Below are 26,386 nucleotides of genomic sequence, written 5' to 3'. Positions count from 1 at the left end.
AAATGTCGTTGGAGCATTGGTTAGGCCAAAAGGCATCACCAAAAACTCAAATAATCCAAAAGTCGTCCGAAAAGCTGGCTTGTAGACATCTCGTGGCGCGATTCGGATCTGATGATATTCGCTCTTCAAATCGATCCTGCTGAAACAAGAGGATCCCTGTAGTCGGTCTAGAATATCATCGATCCTTGGAATCGAAATTCTGTTCTTGATGGTGATTTTGTTGAGAGCTCTATAGTCAATGCACATTCTCCAAGATGCGTCTTTCTTCAAAACTAACAACACTGGAGAGCAGTATGGTGAAGTACTAGGCTAGACAAGACCCTTTTCCAAGAGGTCTTTTACTTGGTTCATAATTTCTTCATTCGGGGCTCAGCTCACACGGTAAGGTGGCCGGTTCAGTGGTGTGCTTCCAGGTATCAGATCAATGGTATGATCCTCAAGATGAGCGGGTGGTAACTCGCCTGGCAGGCCCTTTGAAAGCAATCGGCATGAGTGTGGAGAAAATCTTGGCGTTCTTTATTAAGGTCAGACATATTTATCCTATTCTCATCATTCAACTCTTTCAAAAAGATCGAGTAAACAAATAGACTAGATTTCATTAATTTGGAAATGGCCGAAGCCGATACAATAGGGATAGACTCGCCTTAAGTTTCACATCAAGTACAATAGTTCGGCCCTTCTTTGTAGTCAAAGTTGCTTTTCTCGCCCAATAGTTGACCACGACGTTGTTCTTGTGGTACCAGGGAATTCCCAAGAGGATGTAACAAACTGCTACGTGTCAAAGCCTAAAGAATGGAGCCAACTTATAGATGTGGCCGAGGGACCTAAACTGTCACAAAGTGATGACGTGGCTGCCTAAGAGCAGAAACCCTAACCCTAATTTTTGCAAGAAACCCTAATTGCTGAAACCCTAATTCTAGAAAACCCTAACCCTAAAACTTGCAAACCCTAATTCTAGAAATCCTAACCCAAAAACTTGCAAACCCTAATTTTTGCCAGAAACCCTAAAACTGTAGAAACCCTAACCCTAAGGGCAGCAGGGAGATTCCCACGTTTTGCGCTGGCTGATGACGTGGCAGGCTATACGGATTTACGCTGGCAAGCTTTTTGGCTTTGCTTTTGGACCAGAAGCTTTTGAGTTTTGAAGGCTTTTCACTGTAATTGCTTTTTAGGCCAAGGGCCTTTAAATATGAGGTTAGGGCTCGTTCTCTGGCATGCTTCCTGGCGAAGGTGCAGAGTCTGTAGTACCGGCTTGTACTATGTCGATGCAATATAAAGAAATCCCGAAAGGGGCGCCAAGGTTTGGGGCCAATACTCTCTGGGGTGGTATTCCGCCACTCCATGTCGCATGTTGTCTCTCTCTCTCTCTCAGTTCAGTTGGTAATGAAGTGCTAAAAGTCTGTTCAATCTGTTCTTTTCTATTGGCACGTGGTGCCCGTCTTGTGACACTGGTATTAGAGTATCAAGCGTGTTCTTTTCTGAAAGCATACCGGTCCTACAAAAGAGCAGACGGAGCTTTTTGGAAATCTATTTGAGGTATCTTCAGCCTCCATCCCGGACTTATTAGCCACAACCACCCTTACTTCATTGCGCATCGGGCGCGCTCCCGTCTTCACCGCTCATGTCTTATAGGGCATAAGCCAGTTAAGATCACTTTGTAGGAGAAGGATCCAGATTTGTTTCAAGTCATTGTTTTTCTCAGAAGCAGTGCCATGCAGATGTTGATGTCTACAACTACCAAGCGGCACACTTCCAAGTACTTGGCAAGCTTTCAAGAAAAAAATTTGTCCGAAGTTATATGGTTTCTGACATCTTCCTTCGGAGTGCAACTTGTGGCAGAGTGGGGTATCCTGAAATGCTTGCCATGGAAACCCTAACAGTTTATAACTTGAAATTTCTCGACATCTCTCAGTAGATGTCTCTTCACGAGCTGAAGACCTTGGAGGTCCGATGTGACAGATATATCTTGGGACTACCATCGCCACCAATTGTTTGTCCAAGAGCTGATGGACCATGCTGTGCTCGGCCACGACCCTATGGAAGAAACCTAACCCTAATTTTTGATGCATGTTTCAGGATGGAAAGTCAATCAACTTTTCGAGCTCGACTGATGTCGAGATTGCTTTTTATGTTTGAGTTTTGTTTGATCTTGTTCGATGATCCTGTTTGTTTGAAATGGATGGTATCTGTTTTGAACCTGTTTTGGTGCTGATTTGAATTGTTTGACTATGGTTTGATATTGGTTTCAATGATTGGTGATTTTACTCCCTGGTGGAGAAGTGAGAAATTATGTTTGAGAATGCTTGTTCATACTCATGGCCCGGACCCTTGTGGTTATTTGCGGGGGGAGTATTGAATGATTGAAAAGTGCTGTTTTTTTTTTACTCATGGCTTGGACCCTTGTGGTTATTTACGGGGGGAGTATTGTTGTTATGACTCCCGGCCCGGACCTGGATGGTTATGCGGGAGGAGTATTAAGAAGTCTGAGCAGTGGTTACTCTGAGCACCTCCAAACGACGCAGGCTGCGGTCTAGGGGGTGTTTGGTTGTAAAAGGCCTCTAAATGTCCTGGCCCGGACCTTTTTAGGTTATGCGGGAGGAGTGATGACAGAGCCGTTGAATATCTCCTGGCCCGGACCTTGTTAGGTTATGCTGGAGGAGTGTTCATCGGTAGGTTATGTTTCTATGCCTTGTAACATGCATATGTAAGCATTTGTGTTGCATTGTGATGTGCCAACTACTGAATATTTTTAATTGGATGAGATTGCCTGGGTATGTAATTTTAGTGCATCAAGACACCTGTGGAAGATCAGTACGGTCTGGGTGTGATGGCTAATTTTACTACGCTGGAAACAAGAGTTCCGATCTGGACGAAAGGAGAAGCTAACTCCTTGATCAAAAGAGCAGAAAGGAGAAGCTAACTCCTTAATCAAAACAGCCGAAAGGAGAAGCTAACTCCTTGATCAAAAGAGCAAACCGATTGTGCCTCGGAAATTTTTGAGCTGACTTGAGTTGTTTTGTAGATATGCTATAATCGCGGACGATTACTCTCTTTCAAGAAGGGAAGATGTAACAAACTGCTGACGTGTCAAAGCCTAAAGAATGGAGCCAACTTACAGATGTGGCCGAGGGGCCTAAACTGTCACAAAGTGATAATGTGGCTGTTCAAGAGCAGAAACCCTAACCCTAATTTTTGCTAGAAACCCTAACTACAGAAACCCTAATACTAGAAAACCCTAACCCTAAAACCTGCAAGCCTAATTTTGAAAACTTTAACCCTAAAACCTACAAACCCTAATTTCTGCCAAAAACCCTAAAACTGCAGAAAGCCTAACCCTAACCCTAACCCTAACCCTAACCCTAAGGGAAGGAGGGAGATTTCCGCGTTTTGCATTGGCTGATGACGTGGCAGGCTGTACGGATTTACGTTGGCAAGCTTTTTGGCTTTGCTTTTGGACCAAAAGCTTTTGAGTTTTGAAGGCTTTTCACTGTAATTGCTTCTTAGGCCAAGGGCCTTTAAATATGAGGTTAGGGCTCGTTCTCTGGCATGCTTCCTGGGGAAGGTGCAGAGTCTGGAGTACCGGCTTGTACTATGTTGATGCAATATAAAGAAATACCGAAAGGGGCGCCAAGGTTTGGGGCCAATACTCTCTGGGGTGGAATTCCGCCACTCCATGTCGCGTGTTGTTTCTCTCTCTCTCAGTTCAGTTGTTAATGAAGTGCTAAAAGTCTGTTCAGTCTGTTGTTTTCTATTGGCACGTGGTGCCCGTCTTGTGACAGAGGACATCACAACCTGTCACCAGCGTGTGACTACTATCTATCCTTTTTGTTGATTTCTTTCTTATTATCTATTTACTTTCACTTTTTGGAAACACCCCTCGGGAAATCTAACTGCCCTGCATTGCATAGCTAGTGTGGAACTGTCCAGAGGAAGTCCAGGCCTGAGGGCAAGAGAGCACTAAGGTTGGACAAGGACTATGGTTAGCCAAGTGGGGTCATTGACTAGCCAAAGTGGAATCCTTTGCTACAGAGGCTACATTTCAGTTCTGGATGTGGCCACAATGTACAAAGAGGGTCGGATGACCTAGAAAGATACAATGGCAGCATCTCCTAAAATTTAGGGAACTGCTATTTTGGGACCTGAAAATGTGTTGGCGTCATTACCTCCGGAATGACAAAGGGAACATTTTCTTACTCTACCGTGAAGTCAACTGGGCAACCGGTTGGGATATTTTTAGGCGGCAACCCCGAAACGGGAAAATGCTTGTAAATGTGCCAAGTGGCACATTTTGGTGCACTTGCCTCATGCAACAAGAAGTGGCGCTGAATTTGAAGAGGGGAGAGCCTCATTTTCAGATTTTGTCACAGGTTAAGAGCTATGGAGTGCTTGCTTTCCCTCTTATGCACAGTGCGGTGCCAGGAGTGATGCCCTGCACGCTACGCACTGCCCTCTCTCTCCCCTTTGGCAGTATGTTATGCCCCTCTAGTGGGCTCTTCATTTGACCAATGTACAGTTGTGTGGGTTCATGCGCGATTGCCGAGGCAAGAGCCTCTTGCACAGGTACTGGATTAGCTAGCGGCTAATCCCCCCGCAGGTACAGGTGAATTCGGAGAGGTTTCACGCCAGAAATCTCGTCCGATTCAAAGGGCAAGTAGCCCTACAGGTGCGGGAGCTCGAGGACTTGCTACGGATGTGACCGGCACGCGAAACGGAGCCCGAGACAGTGAATTACAGCCTGCTGTGTATTTTTGCAGGTTTAGGGTTTTGGCCCTAAACGGACCCTAATACCCCCAGGAGGTTCGGGGACGCAAGGGGACCGCTGTACAGGTGATTTGGCGCATTTTCAGTGCTGAAAACAGAGAATTCAGCGTGCTGCAGATTCTCGCCAGGTTTTGCAAAGTGCCCGTATGCGTCTGGAAAGTCATCCAATGCGTGGGAATACTGACTGTGAAGGGTTCTAGTATAGTTATGCTGCCGAAATCGGGCTGGAACAGTGGAAATTCAGCCGAGTTTGTGCGGGGCAGCTTGTAGGGAACCACAGCGTTTATTCCCTCTTTTGAACAATAAAGAAATACCGAAAGGGGCGCCTAAGTTAGGGGCCAATCTGGTGTCCGTCTACTCATACAGGTGCAATCTAGCAGCCTGGATCCCTCTCCCCTTTGTTGTGTCTTGAAAGTACAGGTAAAATAGACGACTAATAATGGGTGAAAGCTAAATCAAGGTTTAAAGTAAAGTCTACCGCCCTTTTTGGATTGAACAGGCCGGTTTCATGGTTCCATCGACGGGATTAAATCACTTTTTGCCATAGAAGTGAGCCTTGGTCAGTTTTGGGCTTGAAGACAGAGGGGTCCATAGACCAGACACAGGGAATTGCAATTATGGCTGACAGACCCGATGATGTGACTGAAGAGGTTTCCTCCTCGCAGGGTCAACAGACACATGAAGTGGGTGAGTCCTCAAGACCACCACAGACAGATGATGATATATTTAGGACCTAGTTGGCTACTGCTGTGGCTATGTTTACACAAGTAATGCAGAACCCAAGGTTTTTAGCCTTTCTGCAACCTCCTGTTCCGTCTCAGCAAGTTGGGTCACTGGATCATATTCAAAAGCCTGTTAAGGCTCGAGCACAGGTGATTCATACCGCACATTCAATGGAAACACCTGTACACTTGACGGAGAACATGCAGTCTCCACAACCTATGCCTAAGGTGCAAGAACAGGTGGCTGAGATGCCAGTTTTTCAAGCTGTACCAGTTCAGTCCGCCACCTTTCAGCAGCCTATAGCTGGCTCTAATGGGTAGGGAAGCAACCTACAGGCTATGCAACAGGTCTTCCCACCATCTTCAGTACACCCTGGCTATTTTGGAGGTGGATCGGTATTCCAGAGCATGGCTGGTCATGCACCTGGAAATCAGTTTTACACGCCAGGAACAGTGTGTGGGGGTGCTCAAACGATGATGCCTAACCCCATGTATGGTGTCACAGGCATGCTACCAGGGTTTCAGAGCACTCAGGGCCAATTTGGGATGCCACAAGCAAATTTTTGTATGGCTGGAATTACAAATCAGCAGCCAAATATGGCATTTCCAGGTCAAGTTAATAGCGGCCAAGGAACACAGATGAACCCTAATAGTGTTCCCATGTTTCAGTCACTTCCATATGACAATTTAACGCCGTTGGAGAGGCCAACTCCGTACAAAGAAGGTGGCAAAGGTGTGTCATTCACGACCTTTACAGGGTTTGATGACAGGAAGAAGGCTCTCTCATTCCTCCAGTAGTTTGACAAGGCCTATGCAGAGGGAAACTTTACAGAGGCTTCAAAGGTCCGCAAGGCAGCCACTTTCTTGACAGGGAATGAGGGACAATGGTGGACAACTTTATTGCTTCAAGGGCAAGCTCCGTCCACATGGATTTACTTCAAGCAGATTTTTGCAGCAGCATGGTTATCTGATGATTTCGAAGCAGATGTCATGACAGAATGGCACCAGCTTAATGCTGCCACTTGCAGAAATCTGGATGATTACAATCGGAAGTTTTGGAAAGCTCTTCTACCAGTAACTTCCTATAGGTTTGTGCCTTTGACAGAACAGATTGAAAAATACTGTTGTGGTCTACCTAAAGGATTGAGAAAGTACTGCACGAAGACAAAAGTCACTACTTTGACGCAGCTCATCGAGGTAGCAAACACTGGCAATGGTTTGCTCAAGGGAGAAGATTGTGAATTTAACACTGGCGTCAAGGCAGGATCAGGCAAGAAATATTCAGCCAAGAAGCACGTTCCCAATGAGGCTCCTAAAGGGACTCAGGAGTCAGCCAACGTAGGGAAAGATAAAACTACGGCTGAATCAGAAAAAGGACCAACGAAGAAATGGAAAAGACGTTTTCCGCGCAAGTCAGAAGAGCAAAAGAAGGTCCTGAGGCTAGAGAACAAATGCTTTATATGTGAGCAGCCTGGTCACATTGCTTACAATTGTCCTACAAAGAAAAGGCCAACTGATTCTGATGACAAGGAAGACAAGAAAGGAAAGAAGCCCATGGCTGGTCTAGTGCCAGATATGGTGGGCGACAAGCCAAATTCAGATGCAAGTGAGCTTTGCAGAGCATGGGGAAAGGTCAGGGATCAAACAATGCTTATCTTCTTTGATCCAGGTGCCAAAGCCAACTTTATTTCCCCAGAATTGGCTTCAAAGTTGGGAATCAGACCTGAAGAGATGGGGTATACAGCAGAGGCAGGTTTGGCATTTCCTGGCCATACAGAGGCTGTGACACCCATCATTGGAAAGTTGCGTCTACATATCCAGTCCTATGTAGAGTCTTCTCAGACCCTATGTGGGTGATGTGCCAGAAGATATGCCAGCTGAAGATCAGCCGGAAGTCGAGGAACTTGACGAGATCTTGGTCCCTGAACAGATTTTGGCACACAAAGAAAGGAAAGTGAAAGGCAAGGTTGCTATGCGTTACTTGGTAAAGTTCAGAAACTATCCACCAATGGATGCTAAGTGGATGGAAGAAGGTGAACTTGCAGAGTCACCAACTGTGTTATCACTTTACCTGGAAGCCTTCGATTTGCAACCTACCTTGACCCCTTGAGTTTCAAAGCTAAATGGATTGTCAATGTGCCAATGGCTTCTGAAACAAATGATGTACATGGTATTTAAAGTGAGCTCAAATGAAATACCTGTTACATGAATGTTAGAGCTGTACAGATTGTCAGTTTGGCAATTGCTCTTATGGAATGTCCAAAAGTTTGGTTAGTGCTACAGAAGTGAGTATTTCTTGTCAGTTTGTCAAGGATACAGTGATTGCTTCTATTGAAGAGTACATGTGTAACTGCATTCTTAAACTGTCGGTTTGGGTATGGTCGAAAGTGTTACGGGATCCAACGTGTACTATAAGACAATGGCAAAATGTGCAGCTACCATTTTGTCATTGGAAAGTTAGTGACTCAAAGCAATGGCAGAGTGCGAAGCTACCACTATGTCATTGGGACAGGGTTCACACGCAAGCAATACATGAGTCGACGAGGTGTTGAATACACCAGGGTTGACAATGAGCATGTATGTGTCGTATATGTGTCGACAGGTGTTGAATACATCAGTGTTGACAGTAAGCATGTACGACATAGATGCAAACGAGGACGTTTGAGATTTCAAGAGGGGGGTATGTCACCAGCGTGTGACTACTATCTATCCTTTTTGTTGATTTCTTTCTTATTATCTATTTACTTTCACTTTTTGGAAACACCCCTCGGGAAATCTAACTGCCCTGCATTGCATAGCTAGTGTGGAACTGTCCAGAGGAAGTCCAGGCCTGAGGGCAAGAGAGCACTAAGGTTGGACAAGGACTATGGTTAGCCAAGTGGGGTCATTGACTAGCCAAAGTGGAATCCTTTGCTACAGAGGCTACATTTCAGTTCTGGATGTGGCCACAATGTACAAAGAGGGTCGGATGACCTAGAAAGATACAATGGCAGCATCTCCTAAAATTTAGGAAACTGCTATTTTGGGACCTGAAAATGTGTTGGCGTCATTACCTCCGGAATGACAAAGGGAACATTTTCTTACTCTGCCGTGAAGTCAACTGGGCAACCGGTTGGGATATTTTTAGGCGGCAACCCCGAAACGGGAAAATGCTTGTAAATGTGCCAAGTGGCACATTCTGGTGCACTTGCCTCATGCAACAAGAAGTGGCGCTGAATTTGAAGAGGGGAGAGCCTCATTTTCAGATTTTGTCACAGGTTAAGAGCTATGGAGTGCTTGCTTTCCCTCTTATGCACAGTGCGGTGCCAGGAGTGATGCCCTGCACGCTACGCACTGCCCTCTCTCTCCCCTTTGGCAGTATGTTATGCCCCTCTAGTGGGCTCTTCATTTGACCAATGTACAGTTGTGTGGGTTCATGCGCGATTGCCGAGGCAAGAGCCTCTTGCACAGGTACTGGATTAGCTAGCGGCTAATCCCCCCGCAGGTACAGGTGAATTCGGAGAGGTTTCACGCCAGAAATCTCGTCCGATTCAAAGGGCAAGTAGCCCTACAGGTGCGGGAACTCGAGGACTTGCTACGGATGCGACCGGCACGCGAAACGGAGCCCGAGACAGTGAATTACAGCCTGCTGTGTATTTTTGCAGGTTTAGGGTTTTGGCCCTAAACGGACCCTAATACCCCCAGGAGGTTTGGGGACGCAAGGGGACCGCTGTACAGGTGATCTGGCGCATTTTCAGTGCTGAAAACAGAGAATTCAGCGTGCTGCAGATTCTCGCCAGGTTTTGCAAAGTGCCCATATGCGTCTGGAAAGTCATCCAATGCGTGGGAATACTGACTGTGAAGGGTTCTAGTACAGTTATGCTGCCGAAATCGGGCTGGAACAGTGGAAATTCAGCCGAGTTTGTGCGGTACAGCTTGTAGGGAACCACAACGTTTATTCCCTCTTTTGAACAATAAAGAAATACCGAAAGGGGCGCCTAAGTTAGGGGCCAATCTGGTGTCCGTCTACTCATACAGGTGCAATCTAGCAGCCTGTATCCCTCTCCCCTTTGTTGTGTCTTGAAAGTACAGGTAAAATAGACGACTAATAATGGGTGAAAGCTAAATCAAGGTTTAAAGTAAAGTCTACCGCCCTTTTTGGATTGAACAGGCCGGTTTCGCAACCTTCCAAGGGCATTATGTAGAAGTCCTTGTGTCCCAAATACCCCTGACAATGCAACCGAAGTTTGCCAATGACAGGTGTAATGGCTACGTCCCTACCGGGTGCCGCTCTGATGTGTGGGTCTTGCGGTACTTGAACTTCATAAAGGTCTGCAATGCCTTATTCTTTGGGCCGTTCCGAAAGCGACACAAAGTCTTCTGAGTCTCCTTCAATGCTTCAACCTCGTCTAGAGTCATGCTTCTTTCTTCTTCAAGAATCTCCACGACTGAAAATTCCTAAAACCACTTCCAACACAAAAACATGAACATACCCATTCCATGTAAAGTGAGTGGAAAAAATCTTGTCTTCCTCAAAGACTGTGCATGCAATGTAGATGAACAAAGAGACGGAGTGCTAAACCGTTCACCACACACAGACAAACAATGAGATCGAATCTCTCTCTTATGATCTAAAGTAATCAATTGTGGCAATTCACAATGGAAATGCCCATGCTTGGTGCTCATACTTTCATGTGCTCTTTCTACAACTGTGTCGTGCCAAGGAAGAGACATGGAACTTGACTTCCTTGAATGCATACTTTTCATCAATAATCCGCATACATTCGTGCTCATTCATGAGTGAAACGTGCTCAACGTACAATATGTCATGCCTAGGAAAAGGGATCACATAAAGACGTTGACGAAAATACATGAAACGATCACGAATAAAACACTCGATCAATGCGTGCTGACTAATCATGCGAACACATAATACTTCCTGTGAGGGTTCTTTGGACTTAGGTTCGAGAGCCAAGATCGGTTCTTCCTATGAGAGTTCTTTGGACATAGGCTCGAGAGCCAAGATCGGTTCTTCTTGAGGGGGTTCTTTGGACCTAGGCTCGAGAGCCAAGATCGATCCTTCGTGATTGATCGAATATGCAACGAGGTTTGCTTCGCTAGAAAAAGCATCCACTAACTCATCCTTCTTGTGAACAATCACATCTTCTTCATGCAAATCATCATGCTTGTGAGAAATCACATCTTGATCATGCAAATCATCATGCTTGTCATTGTCATCCAAATTAGCATGCTCATCATTATCATTCAAATCATCATGCAAATCCTGTGTGTCATGCTTTGGAGAAGTAGAGACTGAGAGAGTCTCCTTTTCCTGATTCTGTTGCATCTGTGTGTTAGGTGCAGCGGAATGAATGCTGTATTTTCTCAAGATTAGTGATCTGTATTGCTCAAGGTTCCTTTTAGTTCTTTAGGAAAGAGAGAGCTTTCCGTCTGTAGAGTGCTGTGGTCACGAACAAAGTGAGTGGATATTGTGTGTGCAAGTGAATGAGACTTAGAGAAGGAGAGAGAAGAGATACGACACCGAGAGGTTGTAAAACCCTCCTCCGAAGGCCCCACTCTCGTCGGCGAGAGTGGTCTACTTTGCTTGCACAAATGTGTACTATGCGAATGCAATGGACTGATGCAACTTGGACTATGCCGACGACGACGACGGTGGTGACGATAACGACTTGATGGTTGAAATCTATGATCTTCTAATCGCTGAATTCGGGGACTGTTTAGGTGGTTGAAAATGACTGTTTTGGCTGCGTTTTTATGGCTGAAAATGGGGGGAACATGTGCAACCGTCTAGGGGCTGATCTGCTATTGTGTCATAGGCTGAAACTGCGAGAATCCAACTGCTGAATTTTGCGTTTTTGCTACTGCTGAGCTGGCGTTTTTGACAAGGCTGAAAAAACGCTGAATTTGCAAGTAATGCTGGTGTTTTTGTCAAGGCTGAAAAACGCTGGCTGGGATGTATCTGCTGAGGTTGGAAAACGCCAGGCAAGAGGACTTGTAGGCGATGGTTTGCTGGGAGGAAACGTCAAAGGGAAGGAGTGGATGGCGAGGGTCTACTGCTGAGGGGGGTTACTGCTGAGAAGTTGCCTGTTGGGCGGGAAGCTCCTGCTGCCTCTTCTGCCAGAAAGTGCTAACTTGGGTTTTCTTATATATTAACTTAGCAAAATTGCCCTACCTACTTTTGTTGGAAAGTCACTTAAAAATAATAAGTGAATACCAATAAATAGGAAAATAGGCTAAATGCACTGGAAAATTCCCCTAACTGATGCTAATAGATTCTGATGGGAATTCCGATGATCATGCTGTGTGCAACCAGAGGATATGCATCTACACTAAGTAACTGGGCATGCACGGTCTACGAATAGACTCACAAAAGTGCCAGATCACTGCTAATCTAAACTAACTGGACTGACTGAACCCTGGTGTGGTGTAGCTTGTCCACGGACACATAGGGTTGGGATGTGCCACGTGACACTGTGCCTGCACTTGAGAAAAGAGTTGCAACATCTCTTTCATGTGTTGGTCGTTCATTGCTTTTCTTGCTTTGTTCTCGCGATCTAATTCGGCTTGTCTTTCTTTGTTCTCGCGATCAAATTTTGCTTCTCTTTCTTTGTTCTCGCGATCCAATTTGGCTTGACTTTCTTTTTCTTCCAAATTGTACTTATACTCTATGGCTGCCACTGTTTCTTTGTAGTCACGATCTATGGCTGCCATCGTTTCTGCGAACTCCTTGTCCATCATCCTCTTGTCGAAAAGCTTCATAGGATTTGGTGCAATCTTTGGCATAGATGGTGAAGGGTTGGAAAAACCGCCTGGTGAGGAAAAATCTTCTTCGCCACTCCCATGCTCACCACCTCTAAGCGAAGTATCCATTCCGCTTCGAGTGATGACCATTGTCACAAAAATACGGAAGCGAAAACTGACTGTTAAATTTTATATACTCAAGAGACTTTGGAGAGAAAGAGAGAGAGCTTGACATATCATTGGGGACAGAAGATGGGCTGGTCCCCCCCCATAAAGAGAATATCTTTATTACTAAGGGAGAATTCTTTACAAGCACAGGAATGGGGCAAAAGCCCGTCCTCTATTCTTTCTTGTCCTTCTTCTTCTTCTTCTGACTGAGAGAGTAGAAGAACTGCTCTCCTGACTACTAAGAGGATCTTTCCTCTTCTGTGAGATTTTGGGAAGCTCTTGTAGATGAGAGTCTATCTTCCACAACACTCATCGGAAGCTCTCAAAAACGAGAGTCTATCTTCCGCTAACTATGTCTCTTCGGACATAATCATTCCTGCAGTCAACCCACGAAGGAAACATGCAAAACACACGCACGCACGCTTGCTGTAATTTTCTGCACATAACCAGAAATTGTTTCCTAAGCGCGTTCCAATGCCGAAACGGAGGTCCTTTTCGCGACGGAAACGCTCCAAACTTTGTGTGTGTGTATAGTAGGTAGAGAGGAATAGTTTCCTACTAAAGCTTTGCTGAAATTCACCCTAATACAGGTGATTAGGGGCTGAAAACAGAGAATTTGCAGCAGCTAGTAGAGAGAGAAAAAGAGTTTTCTACTACTTTACGCGATGAAACTTCTCCCACAGCTGCCTATGACCATGAGAGGCCTTGTTCTAGGTGATGGGTGCACAGAGGCTCCACATACACCACAAGGTGCTGCTCTCAAGCTTCAATGGAGAGCTTCACTGCGTAGAGGACGTTCAACTTAGGGGGGGTAGTGCATTGCCAACCTGGCAAGAGGGGGAGGGGCTGCTCTCCTATAGCCTCCCAGAAGAGGGGGCGCTAGCATGAAGAGAGGGAGTGAGAGAGAGAGAGAGAGAGATTGCATGGGAAAGTGTGCCAAGTGGCACACTTACTTTAAAATTTAAAAACCATTCAATTTGACTTTAAAAATCCTATGCTAGTTAATGAAATGTGCAATTAAGTGCACAACTGCACACAGATTCAACCAATTAAATTGTTAGCTGCTCCCCAGCGCAATGCCGTACCGACATTGCTCTGGCATTGCCTGTTCGCACTTGTCCGGCGATTTGGTCCAGCGCAAATCATTTAAGAATACTTTAACTAACTTATCCTAAGGCCGTAAAATAATCAAGCTTAGGGTTAATAGTCTAAGGACCCCATCTCATTCCTGTGCTTGCACTAGCGCGTGTAATTTTCTGAGCTTGAAATCTGAGGCTACTATCTACCCCTTCATTGAAGACCCGATTTCCCAATCGCTAGGGCTTCAGGGTATTTTCTGCTAGGGTCCCCCTGAGGTGCACTGGCCCAAACTTGGGCGCACCCGAGGCCCCAGAACTTCTAAATCTATTCTGATGTGCACACAACTAATTAGATAATTCTTTTCTCGTAAATAAATCAATTATTTACAAAGTCTGACTTAGTTACAACCATCCATTGAAGCCTTGGGTTCTTGTGGTCTTGGGTTCTTAAGTTCACGAGGAACTTGGGTTCTTGGGTTCTTGAGGGTCTTGAGGTTCTTGAGTTCTTCTTTCGCTTGCAATCTGTGTTAGAGAAGGATCTTCTCTTCACCCGAGTTCTGCTCTTTTCCGCGGGCGCACCCCTTGGCGGCCTTGCGCTCACACCAAAGTTGCTTTTTCCCACCTCATGTCGATTGGCCGGCCGCTAAGTGCATGGTCCGCTCTCAATGAGTGAAAAGAGGCACAAGGGGAGGCTGGACAAGCCCTTCTTTCCTGGGATTCCTGTCACTCTTCAAAAACCCGATTAGGAATCGACACGCCCAAGCGAACTTGGGTTCGTGCGACCGCAACAAGCAAAAAAAATTCTGTGGTTCTTGTGGTTCTTTCCTTGAGTGATACAGAACACTGCCAAAGCTTTGATACCAGTGTAAGGTGCAGTGGAATGAATGTTTGAACTTTGCTAAAGATGAGTGCTCCGAACTGTGCTCAAGGTTCCTTTTACTTACGGAAGGGAGAGCCTTCCGTTCCTTTAGTGAGAGAGTGCAATGGACACAAACAAAGTGAATGGACACCGTGAATGGAAGTGCATGAGACTGAGAGATAGAGAAGAGAATATGACACCAGAGACGTTGTAAAACCCTCCTCCGAAGGCCCCACTCTCTATGGCGAGAGCGGTCTACTAATGATTGCACAAATCTCTACAATGCTTGGACTTGCCACGATGTCGATGACGACGAGACGGGCTGAAAACTGAGAATGCTAAGCGCTGAAATTTGCAAATCTTTATCTGCTGAATTCTGACTCTATGTTGGTGACGATGTCGATGACGACGGTACGACGACGACGCGCTGAAAACTGAAATCGCTAAGGGCTGAAACTGTAAACTTCGCTGGATTTGACCGTGCGGCGAAGATCTGCTGCGGGAAGGTGAGATCGGCGAGGTTCGGGGGTTGTTCTGCGGTGTCTAAAGGCTGAAAACTGAAAACGCTGGTCCTAGGGTTGATTCTGTCGCGATGATCTGCAAAAATGCTGAGGTTGTGCTGCAAACCAAAACGCTAGGGCTGAAATTTGTCTTGCTGTCGCCGGTGGTTCTGCAACTGCAAAACGCTAGGCTTCTTGTTGGGTCTTGCTACTGCCGGGGCTGATCTGCTGTGCAATAAGCGCCGGGCTGCCTGTAGGTGAAAACGCTAGGTCCTTGCAGATGCATAGACGCTAGCCTTGCTGAGATGGGGTGTCTTGCTGAGAAGTTGCCTGTTGAGCAAGGTGCTCTTGCTGCCTCTTCTGACAGAAAGTGCTAGCGCTAGGTTTCTATTTGTACAAACTTAGCAAAATTGCCCTACCTACTTTCCAACAAAAGTCACTTAAAAATAATAAGCGAAAAATGTCAAAAATAGGGAAAATAGGCCTATGCACTTTAAAAATGCTACTGATGGGATCTGACTGGAATTTGATGGTCATGTTGTGTGCAACCAGAGGATATGCATCTAACTTAAATGTCTGGACATGCACGGTCTGCGAATAGACTCACAAAAGTGCCATATCACTTCCTATTCTAGACTGACTTGACTGACTAAACCCTGATCATGCTGTAGCTTGTCCACAGACACATAGGGTTGGATGTGTCACGTGACATTCGTTGCCTTTTTAGGGCACTTGCGGAGATGTGCCCAGTTTCCCCGCATCCAAAGCACTTCCTCTCTTTGATGTAGTTAGCTCTCTCTCGAAGAGTGAGCTTAGGTTGTGCATTCTTTTCTTTCTTTTCTGGGCTGCTCTTCTTCTTTCTACTTTCATTGTTCGAACTCTGTTCGGTCCTTTGCATCATGATTTCATTTGTGGGGTAGGTCAATTGTCTGAATGAATGGCAAATGCCTGTTTCGCATGACTCATCAGTTCCTGAATGAAATCTGACTTTTGCTCTAAGCAGTGATCTCGGATCTCTGTAGGAAGTCCCAAGGTAACCCGCTCAATCTGTTCTTTGAACGAGATTGTGTTAAATGAAGAGCTGGTAGAAAAGAGCTCCAGAATCTCTCGCAATATGCGTCCAATGAATGTTTCTTGGTCATCCGAAGATGGTTCCAAACAGTTCGTATGTCGCGTTTGTACTCCCGAGTCAACCAAAAAGAAATAAAAAGCCTTTTAAATTTCAGCCATTTAACTGGCATTGTCTTGTTCAATAGAAGCGTGGACCACCAAGTTCGAGCATTTCCCTTGAAGTAAGAGGTAGCCCTCCGAATCTTGGAGTGCTCTGAGTAACACCCTCCAGAGAAAGCTATGTCAAACTGGCGCACGAAGGCCAAAGCCTTCGAAGCATCTCGATATCCAAAAACCGTGTCAAATTTAATTGATTGTCCACCTTTAAATTCTCGGACTTTCTTGCTTTTATCTTCCAGAAAGTCATACTGGTTGGCTTTATAGAAGTTCTTCTTCTTTGCATAGAATCTGTGATCATCGGAGTCCGACCTGTCTGAAGACGAGTCCTTTGTAGAACTGTCGGAAACTGGGCGAAATCTAGGCTTTTTTTACCCTTTCCGAAGCTTTACTTTTTGCTTCGCTTTTTCCCTTTTCTGTCTTCTTCGCTCGAGTCAGAAGAGCTAGAAGAACTATCAGACGAAGAAGAAGAAGAACTTGATACTCCTTCAAATCTGTGCTTTTTCTGCTTTCTTGCCGAGGCAAATATAGACTGATGACCCAAATAACCCGGGAAGTCAGTGCCTTTCTTCTGCTTTTCGTCGTGCTTTTCAGCTTTGTTCTGCGCGTCAAAAAGCTGAGAAATCCGTGTACCAACCACCTCTTCTAATTCTTGCTCTGTAAACATCCTTGGAGTAGGATGTTTCTTGAGTGTCGGTTTGAGGGGTGGTTCTATGGTTTGCCGCCACTGTGCGTGCACCTCGTCAAAGGAGGTCTGGGTCATAAATTTTGCAAATTTCGGGTCCTTCGCAAAATTTATCATCATCTTTGTTGCATCGTCAATCAATCGTCGACGCTCCATCTCTTCAATCTCCGCCTGAGTAGGCCGAGGCGGGCCATACTCCTCGTGAGAATCTTCTTTGTGATCTCTTCCCGCATCTCCAGATGCAGAGGTAGTCGACTGATCTCTGTTTGAATCCATAAGTGCCGCGTAAAAAGGATCGGATTTCCCGGTAGAAGAGAAATCGGTCGTGCTCTGATACCACTGTAACAAACCTGGACACTCCAAGTCAAGATTCTACCGCGACACGATAGGATTTCACTTCAACAGTTCACAGTTCACAATTGATTCGACACGGCCCGGCGGAGTTTCGTGCCTAGAGATATTGGCCCCAAAGACTGGCGCTCCTTTCGGTATTTCTTTTTGTATTAATCTGCAACAAAGTACAAGGGAGTGGGAGGGTCTCACTCTTAGACTCTACGTTCAGATGCTCTGAGAAGTGAGAGCCCAAACCTCACTTATAAAGGTTTACAAGGGATGCCAAAAGCAGAGCCCCAAAAGCTGCCCATTAAAAAGCATTCAAACATAAAGGCATTTCCTCTCAAGCCTTGGTAAATAAAGCAACTCCAATATAAAGCAAGTTTTTTGCGTAGGAATTTCCTTCAGCCATAGCGTAGAATAAAGCAGCCCACTTTGCGTAGAGAAAAGCTGCAACAAATTTGTACACTGCTGCCATGTCATCAGTCCCGCTAAACGCGTCGTGAATTTCGGAAATGTCCATACGGCAGAGCCACGTCAGCATTCAACGGAAAATCCGGGACTGTCCATGCCAAGGGAGGATGTGTGTGTATGTGTACTGGTTGCCATGTCACAGGTTTGTGACACTCTTAGTTGATCGGTTCAGTTTCTCTTGTCCACTCGGCCATTCTCTACGAGTTGGTCATGCCACATTGTCACTATGTGACATGGTCCGTGCCATTTCTACCACTGTTCTATTCTACCGCTTAACAACTCCATTCTCTGAAGGTGATCTGGTTGTGTAGACCATGGCATCAAGCGGGAACTTGCAAATAGCAGATCGCTCTTAGACAATGGAGTCGTGGAGCAGAAGAATAAGACTGTGGTTGAGATGGCACGGACTATACTTGAGCATCGAGATCGGCCGAAGTCTTTATGGCCCGAAACAATGTGACGGCAATTCATACCAGAAACCCATCTCCAATTTCTTTAGTTCCAAAGAAGACTCTGTTTGAGGCTTACTGTCAAGTGCAGCGGAAGTGTTTATGGATTTAGCTCGGATCTAGTACTCCGCACAAACTTTACTTCACTTGAAAGAACTGAACTGAATTGAAAGAAAGAATTAGCCAAGAGAAAGAAAAGAGACGACACGGGATGTCGGGTCCCAACCCTCAAGGGCCCCCTTGCTCTGTTGCCAAAGCAAGTAGTTTCTTTATTCTTGCACAAATGCTCATACAATTACTAGATGCTGAGGCTAATGGGTACTATGTCGAAGACGGAGAGGTCGTCGACGGGGTCATGTGGTGCTATGTCGAAGACGGGGAGGTCGGCGATGAGATCATGTTGGTCATGCAGGTACTATGGGGTATTGTGTCGACGGCGTCAATGCTGAAATCTGAAAATGCTAGATGCTCTGCTATAATTTGCAACTGTCGGCGGTTCTACTGCTGGTCTGCAACCACCACTGTATGCAAAGCTGAGGATGCGAAAACGCTGGTGGTTTCCCGGCTGAAACTGAGCGTTAGTGCATCTGCTGCGATAGGGGAAAACCGGCGAGGATCTGCAACAGGTCAGGTCGGTTCACCGAGGGCAAAGGCTGATCTGAAAATGCAGGTCTTTAGGCTGAACAACGCTGGTCTTTCTGGCCTGAAAACGCTGATCTTCTAGGTCATCAGAAAACGCTGAAGAGGGGCTGCTCTGCTGCACGCTTCCTTGTGCACTTGAGCCCTCCTGTCCTCTGATGTCCACAGGCTCCTAGGCCTGCTTTTATAGCTCCAGACTCCTGGGTCGAGTAGTGCTCCAATCAGCTCCCACGATTTGGAATAAATGGCTAAAGTCACTTATTGAAAAAATGACTTAAGACGTGGTTCGTGCGGCACAAATGCCTATATGATGAAATGCATGTTCAATGCAAGAGAGGGTAATGCAACTCTGACCGGCCTAGACATTCACGTCTTGCTAGAGGCTCACAAAGGTGCCAAGCTAGTCCTAAGCTAAGACACATGCTAGATTGTAGCAGAAGCATGTCCACGTAGCGCAAATGAAGTGCGCACGTGACACTTACTTTGGTAGAAAGCCCGGTGTCTCTTTTTTTCAGATGGAAGCGATGCATACGTCCATGTACCGAAGGAGTAGAGGGGGAAGTTTGACCCCAAGTCCAAAAGAATGTCTCCCAAAGCCCGATCTCCTTGCTAGGCCATTGTAAGTACCATTGCATAAACTCTGTCATGGGCCGCTGCATCATGACATCAATCTTGTCCTCTAAAAAGAACATCTTAGGAGATTCTCTATACCTCTCAATAATGCCTTGGATGCGACAATTGTAAAAGCCTCATCTTGTTGCTAGGCTGCCACTGTAAGTACCATCACATAAACTCCACTCCATCATGGTATCAATCTTGTCTTCTAAAATGAACCTCATAGGAGCTGCTCTATGCCTCTCAATTATGCCTTGGTTGCGACAATGGTAAGTATATCGGTGACGTGAGAGAGCAGACATCCCTACTTCACTCCAATGGTGGAGTGAACCATCTTTGATAGCCTTTCTAATGCACACGCTCCACTTGGTCATTGTCTCATGAAGTACCAAGGTAGCCCATGTAATCTCACTCAGAACACTCAATTTCATACAATCTATGCATCATTCTCGCTTTAGGTATTGTATCAAAAAGCTCGACATCCATGTGCTCAACCTTCCCCAATGATAGCTCGAAGTGTAAATATATGATCAAGCATAGAGAAATCCAGCCTGTCCCTGCACTCAATTTGCCTGTCACCTCAGTACTATGTTAAAAACCAGGTTAATAAGAAACTAACTCTTTACAAAGTTGCACCCACTCTTGTTTAGTGTTGAGGCGAGCAGGAATATTGTAGCTTTTGTCTAAGCTATGCATGATAAATAATGACCTTTCAATTCTTGTTTAACAAACAATGACGTTAAAGCCAGACTTTCTTTCTAGGCGTTAAAATTTGCGCTCTGATATTCAGGTCACCTGCACTTACCTTTATAGGGGAATTTGGGCTTTTCGTGGATATTTTTTCCTCTTTTATCTCCCAATAGATTTAATTCTTTTGTGCAAGGTTGTGAAGGGGATGCCATAAATGTGTAACGTTTTGAAATGAAAGTTTAGTTTTGGTAAACATTAGATTTCAGTTGGGTATGCGTGCTGTTTCAAGGCAGCCCTAATCTATGACTATAGAATGGGTATGGAATATTGAGCATTCTATGATTGCAGAATAGTTTTCACATCTGAGGAGTTTATCGAGCTATTTCTGTGAGTCTGGTTTGTTTGGGAGTGTGACTTCTAATTAGCTTCTCTTATTAACTCTCTGGTCACAGTTCAGGGGAAAGCATCATGAGGAACTTTACTGGGGAACTTATAGGTCAAACTTGTACCTTGGAATACGTGCTAGGTGAAGACAAATTCTATGGATCTCTGTACTATCTACCTTTGCTACGGTTCTCATGTTTCTTGGTTAAAACGAAGCTTGGCCTGATTGATGCAGGGTTCCAAAATCGCTATTGGCTGGGCTTATGTGGATAAGTGTGGACAGCAGTGGTATGCTTGCAGTCCGTCATACATGTGAGGCCTCCGATAACATGAAACGGTATGGGTGGTTAAGGCACGATGGGAGATCTTTTGGTTATCAGGTTATTTTTGACTTTTTTCAACAAATTATTTTTAGGTAGTACAATCTTAATCCATTGGAGCGAATAAAAGCATTGTCTTTTTCTGTTCTAGGAATCCAACTGTTGCTCGAGTGCGCTTTCAACCTTTTTGTTTCTTGAAATTTGCTGTGCTAGGGTTGTCTGTCCTTGAGTTTCCCTTATTCTCAGTCCATTCTCTTAATGAAGGTGGTCTGTTGTGAGCCATCTGCACTTTATGTTAATGAGTCCCTTCATGTAAAGTCTAGGTAATGCATGAATATACTAGTCTATCTGCAGGAAATTGCATAACAGGTTCAAATTTATATGGATTATGACTGCCTTTTTTTTAGATACAATATTGGATGCACTGGTGGTTACTGATGTGTAAAGAAATTGCTTTGTCTAAGATAACGTTCAACACAAACGAGCTGGGTGCTACCTTAGCCTGCAGGATATCTCATGCACACCACCTGTAGCTAGGTGTTTAAAGTGTTACACTAGGCCTAATGACAGGGAGAATTGATCCAGTAGTAAGAGAGTAAACAGTTTTCTTACCTCACTTTTGAGTGTGTTTGTTTCTTATTTATGTTACAGGAATTGTTAGATGGAAGCATGCTTTTAAAGACCACATTTGTGAAGAAAAAGTTCAGCTCCAGTGGGTACGGTGGCGATTGGGTAGTTCGTATTCGAGTGGAAGACATAAGGTTCTATCTTATGCCTCTATGATGTCTACTTACTTAGGCTTTCTAGAGGGTCAAAAAACGAAGTGCTGCAAGCAGATGTATGCAGTAATCAATTGTTGATGAAAACAAGTGCTAGGAGAGTATCTGAAATATTATTGTTTCTCTTCTTGATTCAATTGGTTTGTTGTGCTTAAATAACCTTCAGGTTGGCAATGTTTTACTTTATCAATAAAATTTGTACACATGATGAAATCAGGAGGGCTTTCTACAACAGGGATTTTGGGCTATGTTTTCGCAACTGGTTCCAGAAAGTTACCCAACTTGTACCTATTTTTGTTTGATCTCATTAGTCAATCCATTTTATTTATCTCAAACCAATATACAGGAGTTCCACGCCGATGTGTCCAATAGGAATGCCTGGTGGTGGCAATTTCCTTTTATTCAGTGTCTCTACCAGATATCCACAAATACAAGTGAAGTTCTCTATATTGAGTTTTTCTTTTGTACCTGTCTTTATGTGGAGATATGCATGTGCGAATGAATTTATAACTAAGTCTTGGAATCCATTTTACATGCTTTCAATTCTTGTGTACTTTTGCTGGGTGCATTATGTTGTTGGACATTGACTGTGGACTTGCATTGTTATCACAGTGAGGAAAGTTCTGAAAATATCAAAACACTGCTGTTTTATGTGGCTGATGAGGCTGGTAGGAGCTTGAAGTTACATCCAAATGATAGGCAGGGGACTCGTCTTGTCTCCGGAACAATGAAAGATGCAGGCCAATGGACTCTTCATGTAAAAGGAATGGTAAGATGCCTATGTTAAACATATGCATGCATGTATGCTTTTCCATACGGATCTGCTTGTTGATTTGTGAATATAGTTGTAGTTGGTGGTTTCCTGCTTATTTTTGGAATGTTTCTCAAGGAGATTTATAGTGATAGATAGTGCTGGAGTCCAACTCTCCTGATTCTTCCTGCACCATACATGCTTGTGTCATCATGTAGAATTTACAGAGTCACGAAATCCACATTGGGTGAAAATTATTTGCTGGAGAAGAGGTCCTCAACCAATGAATAATTTTTTTTTGGTAGTGAAGAGAATCGGTAAACCCTAGGTCAAAGACCAAGATGAAGATAAAAGCGGCAAATGCTTCCAGCGGAGAGAGAGAGAGAGAGAGAGAGAGAGAGAGAGAGAGAGAGAGAGAGAGAGAGAGAGAGAGAGAGAGAGAGAGAGAGAGAGAGAGAGAGAGAGAGAGAGAGAGAGAGAGAAATGAAATGTTATATTAACGTCTTCAAAAGGCCAAAGTGACCTATGAGACCAGAAAGTTACAATGTGGTGGATCTGATACAAAGTCAGAGTCAGAGTAACAAGATGACAACAATGGCAAAAATGAAATGATAAATGTCACAATAAAATACTATGGAATCCTAAACTACTAGGTGTGAACTAAGCAGCTAGCTGGGACAGCTAGATCACAAGAAATCCAGCATCGGTCGCTGGCGGATCTCATCAATCTCCTCCATGGTCAGTAGTCTGACCGGGTGTCGTGCATGTCGAGCCAAAGTGATCCGAATCCTCTCATGCAGCCTCTGCCAATGCTGTGTAGTCCTCCGCAGTCGTGGGCGTCTGGATCTTCCCAGCTCAGTTGCTCGGTCGATCAGTGTGCCTCTGGTGTGAGACGACGAGCTCTGCTGTGGTAGTAACTCCTCCGGGTGTCCAGTGGTAGCTCTAAAGAAATCTGTGATCTGTCTCTGGGACTGGCTAGCCTCTCCTCTCATCAGGCTCTCTCTGTGTCTGCGTAGCTCGAGCAAAAACAAACCCAAGCATCTCTGATCCTTGTACTGCATGACTCTGGAGAATGGTCCAAAGCCCTCTCTGAACAAGCAATGGAAGCGGCCTCGTATCTCGTAGTAGACGGGGCAGTGGCATGTGTAGTGCAACTCTGTCTCAGGCTCGATGTCACATAGGGGGCATGTCCTAGCCTCTGCTGGTACTCCGATGTATCTCCCAGTCCCGATCCGCAGCTGGTGTGAAGATGTACGTATCTGGCCGATAGCACATCGTATCCCATGAGACAAGTGGGTGTCCATGTATCTGGGCATCGTCACAAAACCATCAACCGTAAGTTGGAGGAGATGCTATCTGTAGAAAGCCATCTTCGTGCCCAGCTCCTGTGCTGGTTGTATCCATGTCCTCCTGGTGTCTAGCTGAGTCAAGTCCTGGCAGATGAGCCCGGTGATCTCGGATTGTGTAAGAGTTAGAGAGGGTGCATCCAGTGAGTACTGGAAGGGAGGCAATCTGTCTATGCTGAACCCATGCGCCTGAAACCATGATGTCATCTCCCCATACCAGCATGCAGTATCTCCCTGCATGGCTAACTGTCGAGAGGACTCAAGTGCAAGGCGGGCATATCTGTCTCTGGGAAGCTCCCACATGCGGTGTATGAAGGAGACCGATTTGGTGAGCGCCTCAACCACTAGTGGGGGGGGCAGCTAGCTCTGCTCGAACAATAGCTCGTGGTACTGAGGCCTTGGCTCTAATGAGCCGCGAGATCATAGAGACCAGAGGCTTCTCCATGTCCCCCCATCCATCACTGCGGCCTGTCCTCCCGTGATGATCTAATGAAGGTCCCCAAATCTGAGCTCCATAAAGCAATGCAGAAGCCACCAGAGTGTCCAAGAGCCAGAGCTTCGTCCGAGGCTCCTGAAACTGAACCTGTGAACACATCCTTTCCAATTTACCCAATGCTGCATGGGCTCTGGTCAGTCTAGTCTCTGCTGCCCTCCTCAATGAAAATACTGGCCCACTAAAAACCACTCCGAGGTAAGTGTATGCCTCTGTATATTCCACAGTCTCCTGGCCGTATGTGAATGCTGGCGCTGGCCTCCTGATCCACTGTGGGGTGGTATTAAATACCATGACCTTGGTTTTACCAAGGTTGACGGACAAACCACTTTCTTGAGCAAACCTATTCAAAGCATCCAAGTGACGTTGCATCCCCTCTGGAGAGTCGGAGATCAACACAATATCATTAGCATATAACAATAATGGAATCCATATCCCTGCCAGCTGTGCACCTCTATCACCATCTCTCTCAATGTAGTCAGAAACCTCATCCACATACATACCAAATAGAGGAGAGAGCGGGCAACCCTGCTTCACCCCAATAGTGGAGTGAATCGGTGTGGATAGACCCTCTGAGGTGCGTACCTGCCCCACTACTGACCTGTATAATGCCATGACCCCCCAAATGAGCTCTGTGGGTACTCCCATTTGCTGTAATCTGCGCATCAATCTAGCTCTAGGCACTGTGTCAAATGCTTTGCGGAAATCCACAAAGCTACAATAGATCCGTCTCCCACGCGATCTACCCTCCTCAATGATGGCTCTGAGTGTCAAGATATGGTCAAGAGTAGAAAAACCCCTCCTGAACCCTGCGTGCCCGGCTACGCGTATCCCCTCCCTCTCTACCCATCTACTCAGCTGCTGCTCAAGAATAGATGCGTACAACCGTGCCAATGTGTGTCCAATCATGATAGTGCGATGATTCCCAGGCTCCATAGGGTCTCCCGACTTGAAGATAGGTACAATAGTAGATAGGCTCCAAGTATCCGGCAAGCCCTCACACATGGCATGGTTAAACATCACTGCTAGAAGCTCTGCTAGTAGATCTCTGGCATGCGTGAAATGCTCAGCCACTAAACCATCATGATCGTATGCTCTACCAGTCCTCATCTTGTCAATGGCCTTCCTCACCATCTCCGCGGTGAAAAAAGCACATGTGTGGGCATGGATCGGGAGGGGCGGGCTGCTCAAGAACTGTGTACAGAAATGATGCGTACTGGCCCCAGTCCTCTGTAGAAGTGATGGCGGGGGGGGGGGGGGGGGGGGGGAGAATGCTCCTGAAAGAGGCGCCACGCCTCACGTGAGTCTTGACTCAAGAACAGCTGATATAGATCTTGCTCTAGCCGAGCCAAAAATGCCCTCTTCTTCTGCCGCACTAGGCGTCTGAAGTCAATCTGTGACTGTCTGTGAGTGATGTCCCCCAAAAGCACCTCCCTCTGAAGTCTAGCTCTAGTGTCCCGGCATTCCTCATCATACCAATTGCTCTGGGGCATGCTCCCCGAACGGCGTCTCTGCTCAGGCTGGGTATGTGGGTATGCCTCTGCTGCTGCATCATGTAGTGTCTGTGTCAATATAGTAGTAAGCTCCTCCAGAGGTCGCCCTGGCTCCTCTGTGCATAGGCGTCTGTAGATCCCATCTATGTATACAGAGTCTGTCTCCCGCGTGAAGGTGTAGCGAGTAGGGGCTGCTGTCCGTAGCCTGTGTGCTACACTAAACTGAAAAGAGACGGTCATTGACACAAGAGCATGATCCATTGCCACACCAACAGGTCTGGGTCCAACCATGAGATCCTGGATACTAGAGATGAGGCTCGGCTGTGCCTTGACATAATCCACTGTGCTGGCTCCATGTCTGTGTGGAAAGCATGTAAAACCCCCTGAAGCGGGAAATCTCTGTAGGCCATTCAAGATGGCCAATCCATGTGCCGTCCCCATGTCTATCAAGTGTCGTCCATACTGAGTGTGTTCTCCATCTTGTGATAGTCTGGATAGGCCTGTCTCTGCAGCATCCAGCTCTCTCAGCATCTCCTCTGAAGTAATCATAAAATACTGTCTGATGATGGGCAGTCCTAGCGTTGAAATCCCCTAGAATGATGATGTCACCATCTCTAGAGAACTCCCATATGTCATCATCCAAAATAGAGAAAGGGGACTGTCCTCTGGGTGGTGCATACACTGACATGCTCGGGGGAAAGTAGCAAATAGCAATGTAAAGATATCTTTCTGTCTCTGCTCTCAGTCTCACCCACATGTACCTAGCTTGCTCATCTCTGCGGGCTATATGTATCAATGGCTGCAACTCCTCCCTGAATAACACTGCCACTCCTCTTGATCCTCGCCCTCTGCGCTCTGATCGTGTCTCCTGTCTATAG

The 26,386-nt window shown here is 45.8% G+C and overlaps 1 protein-coding gene across 2 annotated transcripts in view; it reads left to right on the top strand.

Annotated features, from left to right (window-relative positions):
* Positions 1–26,386, top strand: part of LOC147431361 (mannosyl-oligosaccharide glucosidase GCS1-like) — a 108,297-nt gene that overhangs the window by 5,428 nt on the left and 76,483 nt on the right. Inside the window, exons 2-5 of one of the 2 annotated variants that reach the window (XM_086493964.1) lie at positions 20,395–20,468; positions 20,562–20,706; positions 21,298–21,407; positions 22,038–22,194. In XM_086493964.1, coding sequence (XP_086350090.1) covers positions 20,395–20,468; positions 20,562–20,706; positions 21,298–21,407; positions 22,038–22,194 — 486 coding nt within the window. Of the gene's footprint in view, positions 1–20,394; positions 20,469–20,561; positions 20,707–21,297; positions 21,408–22,037; positions 22,195–26,386 lie in introns of those variants that run through there. The other variant, XM_086493965.1, reaches the window with a different exon arrangement.

This window comes from Adiantum capillus-veneris, chromosome 21 (genome assembly GCF_014529385.1).
Source record: "Adiantum capillus-veneris isolate H3 chromosome 21, ASM1452938v2, whole genome shotgun sequence".
NCBI lineage: Eukaryota > Viridiplantae > Streptophyta > Polypodiopsida > Polypodiales > Pteridaceae > Adiantum > Adiantum capillus-veneris.
This window is presented reverse-complemented; position numbering and strand designations above follow the sequence as displayed.